General features: G+C 35.7%; 1 protein-coding gene across 1 annotated transcript in view; it reads right to left on the reverse strand.

Moving 5' to 3' along the window:
* The window catches only part of mre11a (MRE11 homolog A, double strand break repair nuclease), a 154478-nt gene extending 135279 nt beyond the window's left edge, over window positions 1–19199 (reverse strand). The window contains exons 1-4 of the mRNA XM_073817793.1: window positions 19043–19199; window positions 11112–11199; window positions 9598–9739; window positions 6329–6443 (exon numbers count right to left, since the gene is read on the reverse strand). Of these exons, the coding sequence (XP_073673894.1) occupies window positions 6329–6443; window positions 9598–9739; window positions 11112–11199; window positions 19043–19143 (446 nt within the window). The 5' untranslated portion in view covers window positions 19144–19199. The remainder of the gene's footprint in view (window positions 1–6328; window positions 6444–9597; window positions 9740–11111; window positions 11200–19042) is intronic.
* Window positions 19200–25270: the final 6071 nt, after the last annotated feature.

The raw sequence follows: 25270 nt of genomic DNA on the forward strand, positions 1-25270 counted from the left end.
CTGTACTTTATGATAGCCCGTCGGGCAGTCCGGTCAAACATTTTGGTAGCCCGACTGGAAAACACAATAGCCCCGGGACGTCGGGCTAGCGATTTTGCGAGCCCTGTTTTTTGAACCTCAAATTGCATTACAACAAATAACATTCCTTTTAGCAACATCATGACCCCTTATGAAACCCTGGACTACTTTTTCTGAGATTTTAGCAGAAGTGTTTGTGTTGCACATCATAGACAACAACGTTAGCCATCTGTTAATATTAATTTAAATTTTAAAATTGAAATTCAAGATCTAAAGCTGTAATCAAAATACACATTATATTACATACATATATGTAATATCTAATGTGTTTAATGCATAAAGTAAACAAAATTTCATGGCTGTCATAAACTATATTTATTACTACGATATACAGTAAAATTTTCATATCAGCAGATACTATTCCACACAAAATATTTTCATAAAAGTACCACTTAGAGATATCCGGTGATGTAAACAATTTATACTGAAGCAATATTTCCATTATTGCTCTATCACCTTTTACATCTTAAATCTGCATATTTGATTTACCTTTATAAAGGCATTTTTTTTACTTTTGAAATGTATGCATCATCTTCGAAATTATTACAATTTATTATTAGGGGTTCGAGTGCGTAGCACTGAAACCCTATTGTATTTGTTAGGATTTTTATTAGGTGTTCGAGCACGCAGTGCTGAAACCCTATTGTATTTGTTAGGATTTTTATTATTATTATTAGGGGTTCGAGTGCATAGCACTGAAACCCTATTGTATTTTTTAGGATTTTTATTATTAGGGGTTCGAGCACGCAGTGCTGAAACCCTATTGTAATTGTTAGGATTTTTATTATTAGGGGTTCGAGTGCGTAGCACTGAAACTCTATTGTATTTGTTAGGATTTTTAGGGGTTCGAGTGCGTAGCACTGAAACCCTATTGTATATGTTAGGATTTTTATTATTAGGGGTTCGAGTGCGTAGCACTGAAACCCTATTGTAATTGTTAGGATTTTTATTATTAGGGGTTCAAGCACGAAGTGCTGAAACCCTATTGTATTTGTTAGGATTTTTTTAGGGGTTCGAGCACATAGTGCTGAAACCCTATTGTATTTGTTAGGATTTTTAGGGGTTCGAGTGCGTAGCACTGAAACCCTATTGTATATGTTAGGATTTTTATTATTAGGGGTTCGAGTGCGTAGCACTGAAACCCTATTGTAATTGTTAGGATTTTTATTATTAGGGGTTCAAGCACGTAGTGCTGAAACCCTATTGTATTTGTTAGGATTTTTTTAGGGGTTCGAGCACATAGTGCTGAAACCCTATTGTATTTGTTAGGATTTTTATTAGGGGTTCGAGTGCGTAGCACTGAAACCCTATTGTATTTGTTAGGATTTTTAGGGGTTCGAGTGCGTAGCAGAACCTATCAAAGTATCAGCCCAATCGGACCATAGGTGGCGCTACAGCGCAAAAAGCTAAAATTTTGGACATTTTGGCCATAATCTCGTAAACCGTTTGTTGTAGACTCAAAAACTTTACATCGTTGCGTTCCTTGGGTCAGGCCGAACAAAAGTGTACTACGAAATTTTTGAGCTACGACGCACGATTGGCCCCCGGAAAATGGACGTATGTCCGAAACCTACTTTTGCGAACTAGTCCTAGGTTTTTCGCCCGATCTCGATCAAACCACTGCAGTTATATTCTCTCGACTCTCTAGATCAATAATTATCGAAAAAATGTTGAATTTTGTCCTTTGATTAGGTATAATGGGCTCATTTATTAAAAGGGGCGTGACCACATATATTCAAAAGCCTATAGAACCTAAACAAAAACTCAACTTTACAAAAATTGGTGACAACATGTACCAGATGACCCTTAACAAGCATGCAAAGTTTCATATATATTGGACAATAGGTGGCGCTATAATAGTTAAAAAGGTGTCCAAAATATGAAAATTCCATATTAAATGGCCTGAAATTGCTACAATAAAAAAAATGCTCATATATTCACTCAAACACTATATCTTCACATCATATGTAATTTATTTCATGTTAGCCTGCACCTTAACAGCATAAAAGCCAAAAAAAAGGCCTTAAATGCTCAAACCCCGCTAAATGCTGCTTGCAGCTTTAATTAGGGGTTTCGAGTGCGTAGCACTGAAACCCTATTGTAATTGTTAGGATTTTTATTATTATTATTTTTCCGCCGTAAAACTGAATGGGCAGCCCAAACCGTAAGGCCTAGATACTTGAAACTTGGTCAAATGATAGAGCAAAAATCGAGGAGAACCTCACAAAGAATCAGCCCAATCAGACCATAGGTGGCGCTATAGCGAACCGAAACCTCTCATAACTCCTAAAACGTTTGTCGTACACTCAAGTGTCTCATATAATTGGAATCCTTGGCTCAATCAAAACAAAATGGCTATCTCCGATTTCATTTCCGGTATGCAAATTTTTCCGCCATTTTGAAATTTGTCCGAAACCTACTTTTGCGAACTAGTCCTAGGTTTTTCGCCCGATCGGAACCAAACCAGTGCAGAAATATTCTCTGGACACTGAATATCAATAATTATCAAAAAAAGTTGAACTTTTGACTCACGGTCACAAAGGGCCACCAAAACGTTCGAAAGTGACGGGGCCACTTTTACTAAAATGGCTATAACTTTTGAACGGAATGAGATATCTTCACCAAACTTGGTACACAACTGTATAAGCTTAATCTTTGGTCAAATAAAAAATGCGGAGCTTGACCCCTTGGTGGCGCTATAAGACGGAAAAAACATTTAAACGGTTATAAATACGCAACAGTTTGTCCGATCGACTTGAAAATTGGTATGCAGTGTCTTGGACCAAACGGGCACAAATGTCTATGAGGACATTGGCGTATCTCAAAAAACATGGCCGCCATTAGCCAATGAAGTTTGAGGACCTATTTGACAAGGTTAACGGAGGTCAATCAGAGTTTTTTTGGCTCTGTTATCACGTGACGTTTCACACATCCACACATTATTCATATCATTTGATAGCTCTCCTCATGCCAAGAAAATTTGCCTCAAGAACCATTGCTGTCAATCAAATCGTTCATTAATTATTCACAAATATGTTAAAAACCTACTTTTACGGACTAGTCCTACGTTTTTCGCCCGATCTGGATCAAACCACTGCAGTAATATTCTCTGGACTCTCTAGATCAATAATTATCAAAAAAATGTTGAATTTTGTCCTTTGGTTGGCTATAATGGGCTCATTTAGTAAAGGGGCGTGGCAATATATACCCAAAAGCCTATAAAACCTAAACAAAAACTCAAAACTTTACAAAAATTGGTGACAACATGTAGCAGATGACCCTTGACAAGCATGCAAAGTTTCATGAAGATCAGACCATAGGTGGCGCTATAACAGTTAAAAAGGTGTCCAAAATATGAAAATTCTATATTAAATTACCTCAAATTGCTACAATAAAAAAAATGCCCATATATTCACTCAAACACTAGATCTTCATATCATGTGTCATTTATTTCATGTTGGCCTACACCCTAACAGCATAAAAGCCAAAAAAGGCCTTAAATGCTCGAACCCCACTAAATGCTGCTTGCAGCTTTAATTATTATTATTATTATTATTATTATTATTATTATTATTATTATTATTGTTATGAGATTAATGTTTTAAATACATTTATGAATACAGGTATGTGCCAAAAAAATTAAAATATCGAGGGAAAATCCATTTATTTCAATAATTTATTTCAAATAGTGAAACTTTTATGTTATAGTAGTTCACTACACACAAAGTGAAATATTCCAAGCCTTTATTTGTTTCAATTTTGATGATTATGGTTTAAAAATGGTTTATTATGGAAAATAAAATCATCATCTCCAAAAAGCTTGTCGGCAGCAGCTGCGTTGACTGTGGACTTGATAAAAGACAATGGACCCACACCAGCAGATGACATGGCTCCCCAAACCATCACTGACTGTGGAAACTTTACACTGGACTTTAAGCAGCTTGACTTTTGAGCCTCTCTGGTCTTCCTCCAGACTCTGGGACCTTGATTTCCAAATGAAATGGAAAATTTGCTGACGCTTCTGATGATGTTTTTGGTTCAGGAGTGGCTTGACGCATGGAATTCTACAGCTGTAGCCCTGTAGACGTCTGTGGTGGTTCTTGATGTACTGACACCAGCCTCAGTCCACTCCTTATGAAGCTCCCCCAGATTTCTGAACCGCCCTTGCTTGACAATCCTCTCAAGGCTACGGTCATCCCTGTCACTTGTGCACCTTTTCGGCCACATATTTGATGAGGAACAGAGACCCCGAAATGCAGACGAGCTGAAGGCCAATATCAAAGCAACTTGGGCTACCATAACACCTCAACTGTGTCAAAGGCTTAATCGCCTCCATGCCACGCTGCCTTGATGATGTAATTACTGCAAAAGGAGGCCCAACAAAGTACTGAGGACATAATACAGTACATTAACACACTTTTCAGAAGGCCAACATGTGTTTAAGATCCTTTTTTTATTGGTCACATGAAATATTCTAATTTGTGAAATACTGGATTTGTTTTGTTTTTTTTATCTTTAATCCATAATCATTAAAATTGAAACAAATAAAGACTTGAAATAGTTCACTTTGTGCGTAGTGAACTAATATAACACACAATTTTCACTTTTTGAAACAAATTATTGAAATAAATGGACTTTCCCTCGATATTCTAATTTTTTGGCACATACCTGTATACAAATAAGAAATGTTGGGGGTAAATGCATACTGTTAAACAAAATAAACTACCAGCAGGTGGCAGTAAGTCACTTAATGAGCGCGTTATTGAGTTATTTCAACTGACTGAGCAAAACACTACTTGACTAACTACTTTTTTATTAAACTAAAATTAAATGTAACATTTGTAATCATGAGAATATTCAGCAAAAAGCTCCCTTGGTATATTACTGAACTACATCATGTTATAAATAAACTATAAATTTGAAATTTTTACCTTTTAGTGTTTCTCTTCAGAGCTTCTTTACGTGTGTCTTTCACAAAGAGACCAAAAGTACACTATCCATTATAAATTGCTGTTTACGTTTGAAGGATTACAAATTTAAGAATCTGTTTATGATATGCTGAACCTAGACTCTTACATAGCATCACAGGAAAACCTAAAGTGAAGTACATTGAATTTAGCTTCTAGAGGTCGAAGAAGATCAAATCGGGCAGCCCCGGTGTCTGAGACATTAACCTTTTGTTCTCAAGGTACAGCTTGCCTTTGTCTCTATGATAATGTAAAGGTATAGGCAATACTGTCAGACTGACTGGATTAGCACCTATGCCTTTGAATGACACTGTTATGATAATGAGATCAGGGCTGGGGGAACTCTGGTTATGGGTTGATTCCTGTATTGCATTTGCATGCTTTGTTTATATTGTCTCCACCTCTATGTAATCCTCCCCCTGGAAAGGTATATAAACTGTAATGTATATGCCTTAGTCAGACGAATTTTGATGACTGCAGCGACGAGCAGCTAGGATCTCAATAAAGAGAAACTTATGCTTCAAGATATCCAAAACGTCTCCTGGTCTCTGAGAAAAGCTCACAACACGTTGAATGTATTAAAATAGGAATCTTTCTTGCGTTTCGATGCTTCGCTGGTTATTTTTGTCACTTCAGTTTAATCAGGCTGTTTGTCTGGTCAGGCAAGTGTAAAAAGAACATTTTAATAGCATCTCGAAGGCTGGTGGTCAGCTAGCTTGACCTATATTTATTATTATTATTGAGAACATTATATACAGAAAAAAAGGTAACGTTAGTTCCACCTGTATTCTGCCACTGAGATTCTGTCTGAAGACGCAGTAACTACCGCAGTGGGACAAAAAAAATCTTCAGTCTGTAAAACTGAAGCTATTTTAGTGGAAATGTGAGGCCTTATATTAGGAAAATGTTATTTAAGACTTTAAAGATCTGCGGACACCCTGGGTTTTAAAATCTATATTGTGCTTCAAGGAATCATAAGGAAAGACACCAAGAATTTAGAAGGAAAAATACTTTAAACCCATACAATTTAACAGTTAGTAATAAAGATGAACAATTTGAATCTAAAACACAGTAGGGTCAGCGCCAATAGCCTCATGGGCAGTGCGTCGACATGCAGCACTGTTGCGCTTCGGGTGTCGCGTGTTCGAATCCCGGCTTACGGACCTTTCCCGATCCCTTCCTCCCTCTCTCTCCCGCTTAATTTCCTGTCTCACTACTGTCCTATCAATAAAAGGCAAAAATGCCAAAAAAATACATCTTAAAACACAGTAGGGTTCCTGAACCTGTTTTGATGGATGACAAATAAGTTGAACCAGTTATCTTCATCCTCCCTGGGCCGAAGCATGGTCACCTGGTTATTGACGAACATCCGGTAGAGTCTTTCATCTGGAATGGAACCTGAAAGTACAGAACACTCTTTACAGGGCTCGTCAGTAAGGACTGCCGGATGGATCAGGGCTTGTGTGAAAGACGTTTGGGACAGCTGACAGATTTGTCACCAGCCCGATCAGGCCACTAAGATTATCGTCGAAAGGTTATTTTACGCCTTGCCAACTGCAAAAAATCATGTGATTTTAATGCATTCAAATGCAAATTCTCACACGCACAAAGCCGCATCTCAGAAAACACTCAAGCCTCCATTAAAGCATAAAACATATCTAAACATAATACAGTTCATTTATACTCTGATCATATGTGTTCTAAAAATTTTTAGATCCATAGTTCCACATAAATCACAATAAGGCAGATGATCTTTTCTTCATTCCATGATGCATATATAATGGCAATCTCCATGCATACTCCGAATCATAAACACTTGACACATTAATACAAACAACACCAACAAGAACAAGGTCACCCAAATATTTCTTACGCAAATCCACATATAAAGAGCAATTATATTAAAAAAATGTTTCTCATCTTCTATCACAGACATATTACAGATTCTCTCTATCAATGGTGTATTACTCCATCAGTCATTTTCTATAGCTAAATGATGGCTTGAACATCTAAAAAGGAACAATGATCATACCAGTTGCATGTTATATACAGACGCAATGTAGTCCTCTTGTACTAACAAGGATTTGCATTGTGTATATATTTATTATTTTCCAAAACTGATGTATACCATATCTCATGTGCTTTTTCGTTCAATCGTTGATTAAGAATAGCTGTGAATGTTCTTATATCACCTACACTTTGAGCATCCCAGACATTAAAGGTTGTATCAGCGATTTCTAGCCTAAAACATAAAGTGTCAATTTCAGCTGACCTTTCTTCACGATCCGCTCGCTGCCTGCCCCATAAATTGTCTGCGAAAAAACCGCGTCTCTCTGGTCAGCCTAGGGTCCGAGATATGCCAAAAAAAAAACAATCGGCACTACCAACCTTTCCACACATAAACAAACAGTGTTCCAACCAATCAGCGTCAGGGGTTTGGTGTTGTGGACTTTCCTACTGGTGCTGGGATGTGAGGGAGGCGGAGCGAAAGTCCACAACACCAAACCCCTGACGCTGATTGGTTGGAACACTGTTTGTTTATGTGTGGAAAGGTTGGTAGTGCCGATTGTTTTTTTTTGGCATATCTCGGACCCTAGGCTGACCAGAGAGACGCGGTTTTTTCACAGACAATTTATGGGGCAGGCAGCGAGCGGATCGTGAAGAAAGGTCAGCTGAAATTGACACTTTATGTTTTAGGCTAGAAATCGCTGATACAACCTTTAATACCTGTGATTAAGAATTCTAAAGACGAGATAGTTCACACATCACAAGAAATAAATATAACTTTTCAAATATTTTATAAAAAAAATTGTATAGCAATAATAATGAAAACAATATCACAGATATTTATACATTTAATTAATTTGAACCTACCTAAACTAAGGCAAACTCAGAAAGAATAATTAGAAAATTATATTATTTCATCATCATTCCAACTACAACGTGGTACTAGGCAAAAATGTCCTCTTTTCCATTGCTATTTGCAATATTCATAAAACCACTGGCAATTGCAATGAGAGAAAAAAAATATATTATAGGTATTACACTAAATAAGAACACCCATAAAATATTGTATGCTGACGATATTTTATTATACTTACAAAATCCAGAAAAATCATTAACTGAGGTTATCGGTCTTATTAATGAATTCTCGAAAGTATCAGATTATATATCTGTCAGTTTTATCACAAAATACAAATTATAAATGTGTTTTTCCTCTTTATTTCAAGTTTATAGCACAATATAAATGTGAAGGGAAAATCAGAAGGAATTTTTTAAAAGAGTATTGCTTAATTGAAGGAACCGAATGTCTGATTGTAATCGCAAAGATGACTGATTCACATCTTAAACTTAAACTGAGGCGAATACAGCGATTCGTCATGCCACATTAAAGAGTGTAAAAAACACATTACTGTAATAGACATATATTGCATGTTTGTATTTCCTTATAAAACTGAAAGATTTAGAAAGCTGAGACTTTGGAATATCTCCCGGTGCTCCCAATTCGGGCCATTACAGGCTAGAATATACTCTTAAAATATTATAACTTTAATCTCATAATTGCTATGAATTAATTCTCGTAATTTTAACTTTATTCTCAAAATATTTTGACTTTTTTCTTAAAACATTTCGACTGTATTTTTGAAACACTGACTTTATTCTTGTAATTTTGACTTAATATTTCGACTTTAATCTTGTAATTTTTGTATTTTTTTAACTAAAATGCCATCTTATATTTGTCCTGTCGGGCAAGTAAAAAAAAAAACATTTTAAACTAGCTAGAAGGCTTGCTGGGGGAATGTTCTAGTCACAGCTGCATCAAACTGTAAGTAAATTATTTCATAATGCTTTGTCTGGAAATTTTATTTTTATCATGTTTTCAAAACACTCAAAACATGCAATAGCTAGGGGGCATTGATACTGTTTCTTATACAATGACGTTAGCCAAACATAACAGTGGTGTATTCTTAAGAAGCCGCATTGTACAATAAAAAACCTGTGAGATTCAGAACTCAAAACTTTGTCGTTAGTCTAACAACAGCTTATATTGAAGGCAGTCTGCCAAAATGACAGTTTTTAGAACGTTCTACTCTATGATGCAATAGGTAGATAAGTGCTGCAGAAGAAGATCGGCATCACTGCCTGTTTAGCCCCGCCCACCAATTTGTGCATAGTGTATACCAGTGAGTCAAATCGGATACATATCTGATATCTGGACATCCGACCTACGTCTAAACACAAATATCCGATTCATCTCAGAACTCCTAATGTGAGGGCAGCATGTTTGCTTATAAAGACAAGTGTTTTAATGCTGGCGTGCTATATGCATCGCATTGCACATTCAAGAGCTGGTTTTAAACCCCTGCCCCACGAATTTTATAAATACAATAGCTTCGCTACGAAAAGCTGTTACATTATATTTATAAGAACCATATTAATAAGGGAGCACCAATAACAATTGAGCAGTAAATCAGCATATTACAATGATTTAAAAATCATAATGTCTTTGTAAAAGTCTTGTAACTCATATTGCTTAATGTTATGAACTCACCAATGCCATAGAGTGCAATCCTGGTATTTCCTTTCTGCAGAAGTACTGGACTGATTTCAAGTTTCTCCACTGAATGATTGCGGCCAAAATGATTGATCAGACCAGCACAGCTCAACAGGTCTATAGCACATAGGCCATCAGCCTACAACACATATACAAAACTAAACATAAAAACTGTGAAAATAACATGTCCCACCATGAGATACAAGTGAGAAATTAGTCTGCTACTTATTTGGCATTATTCACAGCTTTCATCTATATTTTTATTTTTATTTGTTTTTTGCCACTTACTGCATTCAGAAAAAGATTAGAGTAGACAAGAATGCTTTGCTACATCATGCCATGTCATGCTACACTTTATTTATGAGTTTGTACATCTCAACAGGACTAATGGAGGTTACATAAAAATTTAAAAAATATATATTTTAAAATTATTCAAGCTTCTTGGAAGAAAAAAAAACTATTCTCTAGAGCACATTTCAAGATATGGCACTTTGAGGAATTCAGGGAATTCTCTGCTATAAACACGTTTCTCTACTAGTGCAAAAGCAGATGAAACAGTGCTGACATTGTAAACAGCACATGGAAAACAGGAGAAATTACATTGATATTGAACATTATTTCTGTACATTATCAATATGGCACTGTATAAAATGTATTAAAACACCAAATTAATATACATATATTTTCATTTGTATTTATACTAAATGCTACTGTTGTTCTTAACAAATACCAGAGTTTTGTAAAAGGGTTATTTTTTTCCATACATGGAAGTATGGATACTACAGTAAAAACTAAATATCAAAATTTCAAGAGTAAAGTCCTCAGTGTCTGATTTCTATTTTTAAATTAAATTTACAATTTAAATTTTCAATTGATATTTACAACTGTTGCCTAAATCAAGCGAAGTACTTTACGGTCAAATGTGCATTTGTGCAACAGTGGTGATTTTTATTTTATTATTATTATTATTACCTTATTATTTTAACCTTCTATAATAGCTGTGTAGCCATTACACCAGTTGTTGACAAAGATGCTCGAAAACTAAAGGATTTATGGGACATTCTGTAAATGTGAAAAGCTTTAAAATTAAATTCAATAAAATTAAATAAAATTCTCAAAGATTGATTGCTTCTGTGGACAGTATCTTTTATACAGGTAATAAACTGAGATTAGGAGCACTGTTTTTAAGAGATTGCTCCTAATCTCAGCTCATGGGCTGTATAAAAGACACCTGGAAGCCAAAAATCTTGCTGAACGACAGGGGATCAAATACGTATTTCACTCATTAAAATTCAAATCAATTTATAACTTTTTTGAAATGCATTTTTCTGGATTTTTTTTGTTGTCATTCTGTCTCTCACTGTTAAAAAAAACCTACCATTAAAATTACAGACTGATCAAACAAAATCAGCAGGGGATCAATTTTTTTTTTCCTCACTGTATGGCAATCACTACATGAAAACAATATTATTTAATTTGTACAGAGCAGATAAACTGAAGTATTCTCTTACCCCAGTTGGGTCGTCATGGTTACCATGCACACTGAAGACAGGGATAGAGATGTTGAAATTACTGTCCAAGTAGTTCACCCATGGAAATCTGACAAAATAAACAGTAAGGATAATGTGTCTCTCTGTGTCTGTATGTGTATGTTTATGTTTTTTCAATTATTTATTTAGTTTATCTCTGTACATTGAAACAAAGTGCACATCAAAGGAGTATTTCATACTGAACAATCTTTTGTCATTCATCAAACTTTTAATGAAAATTCTGTTATTTAATGTGGGTCAGTTTACACGACAGGTGCTGTTTGTTGTGTTTAATGTGCTTGAAACATGGCTTCCCCAATACATAGCTTAATTTGATATTTCTGCGCCTGCTTCGGCCATGTTACGGCAGCAAACTTCCTTGACTATTACGCCGGAATGGAAGTGTAGCTACTAATCTTATCGGCCTAGAAAATCACAGCTTTACATTTTCCGCCGGTATTAGTACACAATAACTACAGAAGAGTCAAGTTTTAAATAGGACAAACATCGAAACTCGTTGGTCATTTTTGAACGTGATGCTATTGGTTTAATAGGATTCAATGATCTATGCTAAGCTATGCTAAAAGTGCTATTGCCAGGGTAACACTTTATAATAAACTAAAAAGTGTTTATATACACACTATGAGTCATTAGTTAAGCATTGGTAAATAGTTAATTAATCATTTATAAAGCATTATTCCTACATTAATAGACATTTGTTAGCAGTTCATAAATACAGCTATAAATGCTCAATTCTTGTTTTATAAGCATCTGTATAATATGCTTAATAATTATATTTTCATACTTTATTAAGGATCAGTTAATCATTTCTAAATTAAGCATTTCATTATTTACAAACCGGTTAGTTAGTAGTTGGAAGTGGTTCATGAGATCATTTAGAAAGTGTTAGAAAATGATTCATAAACTATTTGAATGCACATTTATACATCTTATTATTCAGACACATATTAACAGTTAGTCAGTGTGCTAATAAATGCTTTAATAACACATATTCCTACTATAACTTATAATTAATTCAGGCAGTTATAAAACATTTACTAGCTGTCAGTTAATGGTTTTTGTGAGCTCATTTAAAGTGAGGACAATTTATGCCTTGTAAAGTGTTAATAAGTTGAGTTTTACCATTTTGAAATCCATTCAGCTGTTCTCCTATGCTATCGGTCTCATAGGATTCAGTGATCTATGCTAAGCAATGCTAAAAGTGATATCGCCAGAACAGGAGAACGAATTTTGTAAACACTTTACAAGGCATAAATAGTCCTCACTTTAGATGAGCTCACAAAAACCATTAACTGGCAGCTAGTAAATGTTTTATAACTGCCTGAATTATTTATGAGTTACAGTAGGAATATGTGTTATTAAAGCATTTATTAACACATAGACTAACTGTTAATATATGTCTGAATAATAAGATGTATAAATGTGCATTCAAATAGTTTATTAATACTTTCTAAATGATCTCCTGAACCACTTACAACTACTAACTAACCGGTTTGTAAATAATGTAATGCTTAATTTAGAAATGATTAACTGATCCTTAATAAAGTATGAAAATACAATTATTAAGCATATTATACAGATGCTTATAAAACAAAAATAGAGCATTTATAGCTGTATTTATAAACTGCTTACAAATGTCTATTAATGTAGGAATAATGCTTTATAAATGATTAATTAACTATTTACCAATGCTTAACTAATGATTCATAGTGTGTAGTTATTATAAAGTGTTACCGCAATGGTAAACTGTTAGGTTCAGGTTAGGGTTAGTTGCTTAAGTTGAAATATAGTTGCTAAGTTACTTATAGTTAACAGAATGTCTGAAGGGGACCATCAAAAAATCAAACTGATATTATAATAAAAAATAGCAATGTGTCATATTACCTATTCATGATTTTTGATATCTGATCAGATATGTTACATTACTTAAAACAGACAAAGACAACTAATAAATAGTGTTGTCAAAAATATCGATATTTCGATAAATATCGATACTGAAATATCTGAACGGCACCAATACTAATTTCCCGAAGTATCGATACTAGCCGAGCTGTCACTTTAAGTTCTCCACAAAGGCGAGTTGACAAACACCACACGTGACCGCAGTGCAAGTCTCGTCTCATTCAAGTGAAGCGAATAGAGGCGCCCCACGACCGGCTTTGTTTGATAAAGAACACAGCAGGAGTGCTAACTGGAAATATTTCGGATATGAAACAAATGAACATGGAAAGCCGAAGCACACAAGCAAGCCAATATGTAAGAGTTGCTACAGAGCAGTGCTAACAAAAGGCGCTAACACTACTAATTTTGCAAAGCACCTGAAAGACAGACACCTGGATCTATATAAAGAAGGACTGTTCTCATTTTAACATTACTGAATCATTAAATAAGATTGCCTATTATTGTACCTGATATGAGTGTTGTTCCGTTTTTTACCGTAGTTCGTTAATATTATCAGATTAAGGAATCTCAGACGAGTAAATACTTTAACTGTGGTCAATGTAAATAGGGTGACCAGACATCCCGAAAAATTCGGGACAGTCCCGGAATCTAAGCTGCTGTCCCGAATCCCGAATCCCGCTCTAATTGTCCCGAAAATTATACTGAAGCAAAATCTTAAATAGTTATTGTCTGATAAAACATAAAAAACTGTCCGTGGAGCGAGGTTGAGTCATCCTGCAGCCTGGCAACCAGCCCCCGCCGGCTGCTCATTGGCTGCAGCATCTTGTTTTTTTTTTTTTGATATACCATAGGCGCGCATTAAGATATGCACTGATAAGCAAATTTTCATTCATGAAATTGACATGGCTGGTGTACCGGAACCCCAACATCAGAAGTCGCGTGAAGAAGTCAGACCGGTCGAGGGCGAGGCACCGTGTTCAAAATAATACTTCTATAGCCTACGTATTAGGCTATATCAATTTATATGCATATGTACTTGTTAATAAAAATATGATTGGTTCATTAACTTCAGTTTGAAGTATAAAATAGCCTAACGTTACTTCTATATTATATAAAATTATATGTATATGTAGGCTACTTATATTAATAAAAACATGACTGGTTCAGTCACTTTTGTTTGAAATTCATTTTCTTTATTATTCATTATTCATTACCCAATATAAATAAATATACGCATGTAAATACATGTAAATATTTTCAAAATATATACTGTATGTGTGTGTCTATATACATAATAAATATGCACAGTACACACACATATTCTATGTAAACAAAAACTTTTATTTTGGATGTGATTAATCACAATTAATCATTTGACAGCACTAGTTTATTGTGTATAATAAATCATCATACTTTTAAAAGCTATAACCACAAGTAAGTAGGTATTATGTATTATAACTGTTGTTATGATAATTCATGACATGATTCAACATATACAGTAATAAAGTATTTTATAAGTCATTATGCTTTCATTACAATGTATTAGAAATGCAGGCTTCATAGAAAGTGTTACCAGTGGCGTTGCGAGGGAGGGGGTGGCTTTGAGGGCTTAAGCCCCTATGTTTTGCCAAAAGCCCCTGATCGTTTTAAAGATGGACCATTCACTTAAATAAAATGTTTTATAAATTTTTATTTGTTCTCCAAATACTAGACATCCAACTGTCCATGATGAAAAGCAGTCTTTAGTAGGTAGTTTACGGCTTATACCTTATGTTTTCATTTGCCTAAACACAGCTTTGAAGCCCTTGTTTGATGTTTTTTGATTTGTAAATAAATAGCCAGATCACTAACAGATTCAATCACCCATGCAATCTTGTTCCTACATGACAGGATTCAGCTATGTCTATTAAAGCCTTGAATCACATTCAAATCTGCGTTCGAGCTAGAGCAGTGGTTCTCAAACTTTTTTGATCGCTTTGCTTATGCTTAGTTAAAAAAAAAAAAAAACTACAGGACAAAAACACATGCAACACTTGAAACATTAAAAAACAGCACAGGGAGAATAACTTAAAATAAATTATTATTATAATTCTCTATGTTATTTATTTATTTTTTGTGGGGTTCATGCTGTCCTAAGGCATAGCAGGGCTTGAAATTAACTTTTTTACTTGGTAGCACTGGTACTCCCAACTTCAAAAAGTTAGGAGCACCAAAAAAATATAGGAGCACCCAATTTATTTTTAGTAATGTGCCGATTTTGATTCTTCATGGCTGATTCTGATTGCAGATGTTTTTCAAGCAAATGGGCTAATTATGAAAGCCTTTTTTATATATTTATTTTACGCCTTAAACAAGGGACGGGAATTAATGAAAATATGAGTACACGAACAAGATGTTAATTTTCTCTATTGTAAGTACGGCCGTTTAAATTACAGGCAGCCAGTATAAATAACAAAAAATAAACGACACAGTTCTTTCTTAGTCGTGTAGGCAATAAATGCAGCCATAATCAAAGTAGGCTACTGTTTCAATATTCAAAGTGCAAATAGAGACCGAATTTTCCCATCATGGTACAGAGCTATAGAAAACTACACAACTGATTATAGCCCAATACTAATAACAGCCTAGATATTTTATGTAGCCTAATTTGGGGAGTCGATCTCTAAACGCGGGGTATTAAAATTGCTTTTAAATGCGTGTGCGCGTTTTACTTTTGGTTTCATTTTAACGAACGCGCGAATCAGGGCGCTGTGCATGCATTCTACAATACATAGGGCTGGGTATCGTTCCAAAATGTTCTATACCGATACCCTGAATTCGATACCGGTTCCGAACGATACTTTTTTCGATACTTTTATTTTAAGAAATGTATTTTAACAAGATTACTTTTTCAGGATGTTTGTGACACTTTCACATCAGGCTTATCTCTAAGACCAATAAACAAAGGAACAAACGCACAAAATGAACAAAGTGTAGTTAAGACAATATATCAGTGTATGTTTTTTTAATAAAGTTCAAACAGTTTTAACTCAATCAGATTTAAGTATTTCTCAGGCTCACTGCTGCTTAAAGGTTTAGCTCACCCCAAAATTTAAATTCTGTCATTAATTATCTACAAATGAAGATATTTTGGATTTAATCCAAGAGCTTTCTGATCCTCCCATAGATAAATCTTTGAATAAAGTTATTTTTGTTTACTTTGCACACAGAAGTATTCTTGCAGCTTCATATAATTATGATTGAACCACTTATATCACATTGACTTATTTTGACTATGTTTTTGGTTCCTTTCTGGGGATTGAAAATGCATATCCAGTAAATATAGGAGGATCAGAAAGCTCTTTGATTAAATCCAAATGATCTTCATTTGTGTTCTGAAGATAAACAAAGGTCTTATGGGTTTGGAACAACATTAGGGTGAGTTATTAATGACAGAATTTTCATTTTTTGGTGAACTAACCTTTTAAGATCACCTGAAATCACTCAACAGTTCTTCTTCAGAAAAATTAGCATGTAGCACCGATATTGATTCTTCATGGTCGATGTTTTACAAGCAAATGGGCTGATTCTGAAAGCCTTTTTAATATATTTAGTTTACACCTTAAGCAAGGGACAAGAATGAATGATAATATGAGTACATGAACTATGTTTATTTTCTCTATTATAGGTACAGCCATTTAAATTAGAGGCAACCACTGCATTTAGGTTAAAATCTAAATAAATGACAAAATATATTATAAATAACAAAAAATAAACGACACAGTTCTTTCTTAGTCGTGTAGACAATAAATACAGCTATAATCAAAATAGGCTACTCTTTCAAAATTCAAAGTGCAAACAGAGACCGAATCTTCAAGCATGATACAGAGCTATTAATAGACAACTACACAATTTATTAGCCCACATACTAATAACAGCTTCAATATTTTATGTAGCCTAATTTGCACGCATTGGGGAGTCGTTCTCTAAACGTGGGGTATTAAAATTGCTTTAAATGCGTGTGCGCGTCTTACTTTTGGTTTCGTTTCAACGATCCCGCGAAACTCGGCGGTGATGAGCGTGCATTCTACAATACAAGAGATTACTTTAACAAAACCTTTTGAAAGTGGGAGGACACAAACAGGATTTTGAAAAGCGTGTCCCCAGTGAAAATTATGCCCCTGCGTGAGTGCAACTCTGCCGCTGAGTTCTCGTTTGATGTGAATGTATGTCGTGTTGTACCTATACTGAGACTATATTGAGACTGAGGCGCCAGAATTGTATACGACAGAATGTGTCTGGTGTTTTCTCATATTTGACGTGTTGCCAGTCTTGGACGCGATAACCTTTTTACAAATATTGCATCTCACGCTGTTGCCGTCAATATTGGCATAATGTAGCAATACTTTTGATCGCTTATACATCGTTTGCGTTAAATTTATGCTATGCTTTAAAGTATAGTGTACATTACAGCCTCACATTCGACAAGCTCTGGGCGAGTGGGCGTAACGGCCTTAAACTATTGATTTTCAAGGCAGCCTCGCTGCAGCTAATCACCAGCATTTGATCCGGGCACGTTAAAGATACCGCAAGTTTTCTAGCTCACTGACGTTGACAAGATTATATCCTTGGGTATCGAAATTTGGTACCGAACGAAAATGATTTTTTCGATACTCGATAGTATCGAGACAATTCGGTCGGTGCTTAAAAAGTATCGAACTCGATACCCAGCCCTAACAATACAAGACATTAATTTTACAAAACCATTTGAAAGTGGGAGGACACAAACAGGATTTTTAAAAAGCCCCAAGTGGAAATTACACCCCTGCGTTGAGTGGAACTCTGCCGCTGAGTTATCATTTGTGAATGTATGCTGTTGTACAGTATACCGAGACTGAGGCGCCAGAATGCCGCAGTTCAGCGGAGTGCAGTGTCAGTGACATCTCTGCTGGACGCGACGAAGCGACAGTTGCAAATCATTTTAACTTTGAAGCAGAGAGCAATTATACCTCGTAAAAATTTCTGCATTGAGCTTTTGAATGACCAGCACCTGCCTGGGTCTGTGCGAATTCATCTATGGTTTTATCTTCTCTGTCACACACCGATCCATCTCCCATTCTAAGTGACGTCCTTTGGCTGTTTACGTTTTTATACTTATTTTTCTGCTGACAAAAACACGCACAGACAAATCCAAATTACACCCTGCGGCTCGTGACGATACATTGATGTCCTAAGACACGAAACGATAGTTTTTTGCGAGAAACTGAACAGTATTTATATCATTTTTTACTTATGATACACAGCCACATCCATCTGTCATGAGCACGAGTTTAGCAAACGGCTCGTTACATGTGTACGCGCTCTGGCGTAGCACCTGTTTTCGTTAAAAATCTTCGTTTGTGTTCTTCTGAGGAAACAAAGTCACCTACATCTTGGATGCCCTGGGGGTAAGCAGATAAACATCAAATTTTCATTTTTGGGTGAACTATCCCTTTAACACGTATTGTAAGGCTTATCCTCTTCCACCAGGGGGTGGCGACAACTGCACATTTACAAAAGTATTTATCATTGAATCATTTATTCAGGAGATTCTAATAGTGAAACAAGTCTTTATTAATTGAGACACTGAATCCATCAATTTTTTAAATTACGTAATTTTGTTTAGATTTTTAATCCTTTTTTTTTTCTTCAGAATCGTGATCTCCAATTTAATAAAAGAAAATTGTTATTTAATTTATCCAGAATCATGCAGCTTTAGTTTACATGTTCATTACCGCAAATAATTCATTAAAATAGAAGTTTTTTAGTTTAATAAAATACTATTTTTCCCTATATATTTCATTATTGAGGATTTCTTTAAAAAAGTTTAAAAATCTTGTCTCGTTTCGTTCTCGTGAACCCACTCTCATGTCTCATCTTGTGAGATAAGTGTCTCGTCACACTCCTAGTGTCAAGATATACATAAGCAATGAAAATGTTTTGCATCAAGACATGAAAAATTTAAGCCTTACTTGCTGTGGCTGAAATTAACAGCCTGATCACTGAGGATTTCAAAGATGATTGGCCGGTCACCCATGCAGTACTTCCTCATCACCTCCATGCAGCAGTGCATAGTCTTGCGGGATGGTTTATTGTCATGGAATAGATCCCCACCCAGCAAAACAAAGTCAACCTAACAGAAAACAAGAGAAGAACTATAATAAACTAATCTTAATAAAACTGTCAGTTTAGTTCAACGTTTAAATTAAATGCAATGATTTCATAAGCAATGAGTCCTACAAAAAATTAAGTGAAGAGTTTTTTTTTTTTCTTTTTAAATCTGAAATGGCTACTGAAAGAGGTTTAAAGGTTTGTCAGCGGCTGCATATATGAAAAAAAAAACACCTAACCCTAAAAAAATTCTAACAAAAGGTTTCTCAGCTGTTTTTTGTAGTATAGGCCTATGTCACGCAACAATTGAACGTCTCTGAGTGGGGAGACGGCAGTTCCGGTTAGCTTTTTAGGGACGTTCTAAAACGCTTAACGTGGCTTAATGTACGTAAAAAACTACAAGGAAACCCCACATTTCTGTCAAACCTTACTTGGAACAAACACTAACTACTATCTAAAGAACGAGTCCTTATTCGACAGGTAAAGTGAATAATATCACGTTAAGCGTTTTCTCCCTCATAGAAGCCCGTTATAAGGAAACAGCCTAACGTGGTTTAACGTATCTTAACAACGACTAGGGAAAACAAACTTCTGTTAAATTTCAGTTATAATAAATACTTGCTGCTGTAAAACGAATGAAATATCATTCAGCATATAAAGTGAATAATATCATGTTAAGCCTTTTAACCCTATATAACTCCATTAAGGAAAAAGCATAACATGTTTTGTTATAATGGACTTCTATGGGCGGCGATCACTTTGTATGCAGAATTAGAGCTCGTTCTTTTGACAGCAGCAAGTATTTATTATAACTGAAATTTAACAGAAGTTCGGTCTTTCCTGATCGCTGTTGAGGTACGTTAAACCACGTTAAGCTGTTTCCTTATAATGGGCTTCTATGAGGGAGAAAACGCTTAACGTGATATTATTGAATGTCATTTATATAGCAGAGATAAGTGTAATACATGTGTCAGATAAAACATCCTTTTTAATTAATCGAATTTTGTTTTATTTACAATCATTGGTGGGAATACATAGATGGGGCTGATTGTCCCCCCAGTTATTCCAGGGAAACCGGGTTGGTGTAGTATTTTAAGTTTCTTCCGACCACTTTGCGAGACGTAGATGCTCTCCTTGTTGAAATGAAACTGCAAACGAAAGTGCTGCCCCGGAGAATATTAAAAGAAGGCCTCTCATCTCTCTTTATTAATCTCACCCAAGACTTGCGTAGTGTTTCGTCGTAGAGCAACCTGGTACGCTTCAAGAACAACTGCTGCCATTATTGTTATCCTTGCAGTAGCGTTACTAGCAATGAACGGAAGTTCTATTACCCTACTCCGCGTTCCGGAAGCAGGAAGTGAGACATAGGCCTATTAGTAATAACATACTAAAAGTTTACCAAAGTTTGACCACTAGAAAGGTGTCATTTTCAAGATGGCGTCCAAGATGTGGAGAAAACCCTTAAAATATCCTAACTCCTTCATTATTTGACCTAGCCAAGTAATCTTGGTGTCTAACTCAATGTTTTCTGGGTCCATGAATCCGTTGGACTTGTCTAAATTGCACTGATATGATTACATACTTATGAAATACATGATGTTGTGAGATTACTGTAAGGTTTTATCTTTGTTTGGGGTGAACCAGAGATGTAAACGATTTAGCCTATGTCATGTAACTCCTACTCAGTACGTGTTTTGGACACGTACAGCTTTTTTTTTTTTTTCTAAAACACAGACTTGACATTCAATGTAAAAGTTATTGCACCCAAAAGTTCCTTAAATTGGAGTTGTATAACTTTGATCATAAACAACTCTGAATTAGCCCGAACAGAGGCCTGTGTGTGAACCCTCTAAATGGTCACTTATTTCAGATTGCTTTAATATATAATTGTACTTGTAATCACTTTCAGGTGCATCTCAATAAATTAGAATGTTGTGTTAAAGTTCATTTATTTCAGTAATTCAACTTAAATTGTGAAACTTGTGTATTAAATAAATTCATTACACACAGACTGAAGTAGTTTTAAGTCTTTGGTTCTTTTAATTGTGATGATTTGGCTCACATTTAAAAAAAAACACCAATTCACTATCTCAACAAATTATAAGACCAATAAAAAAACCTTTTTAGTGAATTGTTGGCCTTCTGGAAAGTATGTCCATTTACTGTATATGTACTCAATACTTGTTTTGCTTTAATTACTGCCTCAATTCAGCGTGGCATGGAGGTGATCAGTCTGTGGCACTGCACTGAGGTGGTGTGGAAGCCCAGGTTTCATTGACAGTGGCCTTGATCTTCTCATTTTCCTCTTGACAATACCCCACAGATTCTCTATGGAGTTCAGGTCTGGTGAGTTTGCTGGCCAGTCAAGCACACCAACACCATGGTCATTTAACCAACTTTTGGTGTATTTGGCAGTGTGGGCAGGTGCCAAATCCTGCTGAAAATTGAAATCAGCATCTTTAAAAAGCTGGTCAGCAGAAGGAAGCATGAAGTGCTCTAAAATTTCTTGGTAAACGGGTGCAGTGGACCAACACCAGCAGATGACATTGCACCCCAAATCATCACAGATTGTGGAAATTTAACACTGGACCTCAAGCTACTTGGGCTATGAGCTTCTCCCTTCCTCCAGACTCTAGGACCTTGCTCTCATCCGAAAAGAGGACTTTGGACCACTGAGCAACAGTCCATTTCTTCTTCTCCTTAGCCCAGGTAAGACGCCTCTGATGTTGTCCGTGGTTCAGGAGTGGCTTAACAAGAGGAATATGACAACTGTGGCCAAATTCCTTGACACATCTGTGTGTGTAGTGGCTCTTGATGCCTTGACGCAAGTCTATTCCTTGTGAAGTTCACCCAAATTCTTGAATCGATTTTGCTTCACAAGCCTCTCAAGGCTGCAGTTCTCTCGGTTGGTTGTGCATCTTTTTCTTCCACACTTTTTCCTTCCACTTAACTTTCTGTTAACATGCTTGGATACAGCACTCTGTGAACAGCCAGCTTCTTTGGCAATGAATGTTTGTGGCTTACCCTCCTTGTGAAGGGTGTCAATGATCGTCTTCTGGACATCTGTCAGATCAACAGTCTTCACCATGATTGTGTAGCTTAGTGAACCAAACTAAGAGACCATTTGAAGACTCAGAAAACCTTTGCAGATGTTTTGAGTTGATTAGCTGATTTGCAAGTCAGCATATTCTAATTTGTTGAGATAGTGAATTGGTGGGTTTTTGTTAAATGTTAGCCAAATCATTACAATTAAAATAACCAAAGACTTATTCTACTTCAGTCTGTGTGCAATTAATTTATTTAAAGGGGTCATCAGACACAAAACTAACTTTTACATGTTGAATATTAATGTGTGTTGGCAGTTTGTGTACACAACCACCATGATAAAAATCCACCCAGTGGTATTTTTTTAATCTTTAAAAGTAATATCCCCTTTTTAAAATCGGGTCATTCGCAGCTTCTTGTCGTGACGGAACACCAACAGAGGGCACTCCCACGATATAGAGGTAGATTGACATGAACGTCTTACCTTAGATCCGCCCTCACCGAGCTGAAACAGTTTGACTCTGATCACCATTGTGTCGACTCAGGTGCAGAGGAAGACTCTAATTGAGTGATTGAGGTGTTCTGTTGTTGGATGTAATAATTAACATAGCAGTATTCATTTGCTCCCGACATCTAAGCTGCTTAAGAGGTAGAGGACAACGTTACTTTAGTTTTTAAAAGGAAAGCGCCGATCCCAATCTACATGTGCATCTCTGTTCGTGTGAATCTTAATAATGTGCTCGTTGGCAAGTTTCGCCGATAAACACGGCTAAATGCAGCTAAAGTAAACATTACAGCTCCTATTCCCTCAGCAGAGAGGGGCGGGGCGAGTAGAGCTCATTTGCATTTAAAGGGCCCATGCGATTAAATGAGCTGATATTTTGCAGAGCTGATTTTGACAAGGTAAAAGGGTGTTTTTTTTACACTACTATTGAGAATTTTTAACCAAAGTATATTACAGACTTTTCATTAAGACCCTAAAGAATCGTATGAACTTGTGGAAAATGGGCATTCGTTGACCCCTTTAATACACGAGCTTCACAATTTGAGTTGAATTACTGAAATAAATTAACTTTTCCACGACATTTTAATTTATATATTTATATTTTAATTTTATAATTTACCTGTATCTGTCATGCAAATATGCTAATTAAAATATTACATGGCCAAAACATGTATCAGGCACCAGTATTCCTGGTCTAGGAGGAATACACAGGAGTAATGGTCATTTTAAGGACCTGACGGCCGCCATTTTGAAAATGGGGCCTTTCTTGGAATCAAACTTTGGTAAACTTTTAGTATGTTTTTAAGTACATCTGATACTACTGTAAACCACTGAGAAACCTTTTGTTAGAATTTTTTTGGGGTCAAACCATATTTGCAGCTGACTATTGTCCTTGTAAGAGTAAACCCCTAAGTAAGAACACCCACATCTCTCAAATTCTCCTCAAATTTTGCATGCCTAAAAGAATTTCAAACTCTAACAAATTATTTTTAAATAATAAAATACATTTTAGTATTATGTTCTATGCACTCCACAGCGAAATAACCCCACTAACCCCAAAGCAATATCTAAGTAATCTGATGAAAATTCCAGGGTTTTTTTTCATCACAGATAAACTGATTTTTCTCCAGTCTTAAATTGAACTAGTTTAACTAAAACTAAAACTAGAACAATAAAGTGCTGTAAATGTGTTGTTCATCAAACCTCAACCAACAGGACAAACAGATCCACTTAGAATTAAGCGCTCACTTATAATGGCCTTGAGTTCTTAAATTTGGCTAGATTCATATCCTTTCTTTCCTTGGTTTACTATATTAATATTCTTGTATGTTTTGCTGTTCAGTAAACTTCTGATAAAGTAATTATATCAAGTTCATTCACATCAAGTTCGTTTTTTAATTTTATACCAATAAAAAATTATGCAACTGTAGATCATCCATTGTACTTAGTATAACCAGTAAGTGATGGAGGCTGTTTTAAATATCTATTGTCATAGCAACAGCGGCTCAGGAGTCAGGAGTAAAAGAAAACTGCTATGTTCATTATCACATCCAACAACAAAACAACTCAACTGCTTAGGAGACATTCCCGTCTACCTCTGCTCCAGCATGCAATCAATGGCGGACTGTTTACAGCTCACTCAGGGAGGGTCTATGCTACAACACCAGTGTCCGTCAACAGACGTGGGATGGGCCTGCCAAAACTGTCACTCTGCCAAGATTCTGTGAACAGCTTGATCTGAGACAGTGCTTATGATTTATGGGGTGGTTGTGTAAACACACTGCCAAGACACATTTCAGTTCAAACAACATTTAAAAGTGAATATTTCATCCGATGACCACTTTAACAAGCTGTTTTAATAAAGATAATTGTAACACCTCACATGACTTGCAAGTAAACATTTATTTTGCTCTGTAGAAAACACAGCAAATAGATTGTATATTGCCATCCATGCCAAAACTACAGAAATATGAATTTTAGTCAATATAGCCCAGCCCTACTTACTGTCCTTACGGACAACAGACTGAGCAACTTAAGGCTCAAGTCTGTTGATGCAGCAAACTAACTTCCCCGACTCATCTTCCACCAAAAAAAAATGTTCAATGCAAACATGAAACACCGTGGCCATCAGAGGGCTTCTACTTTAGTGCTGCTAGCCAGTGAAGTAGTACTGTTCCCCATTTCAGCAGCAGTGTAACACAGCTTTAACACTGTAAAACTTATTTTAAATTCGAATTTCAAATTTAATTTAAATTATTTACACAGTAAAAAGTCCACTGAAATAGAAACAATATTTAGCAAATATAAGTAAAGTACAAATAAAGAACACAGAAAAGAATAAAACATTAGTAACCATGTGAAGTTTAGTTATGCTTGCCTAAAAATATAATCACGCTCTGCGCTTTGAGAGGGCTGTGGGACACAAGCAGGACAGGGCTTCTATAATTCATGTCCTTTCATTCTCCTAATATTCCAAAGCAACTGACACTTTGTAAATTGTCAGAAAAGCCAACTTTATCTTCTGCACTAGCAAGATATT

This window comes from Garra rufa, chromosome 14 (genome assembly GCF_049309525.1).
Source record: "Garra rufa chromosome 14, GarRuf1.0, whole genome shotgun sequence".
In the NCBI taxonomy this organism is placed as follows: domain Eukaryota; kingdom Metazoa; phylum Chordata; class Actinopteri; order Cypriniformes; family Cyprinidae; genus Garra; species Garra rufa.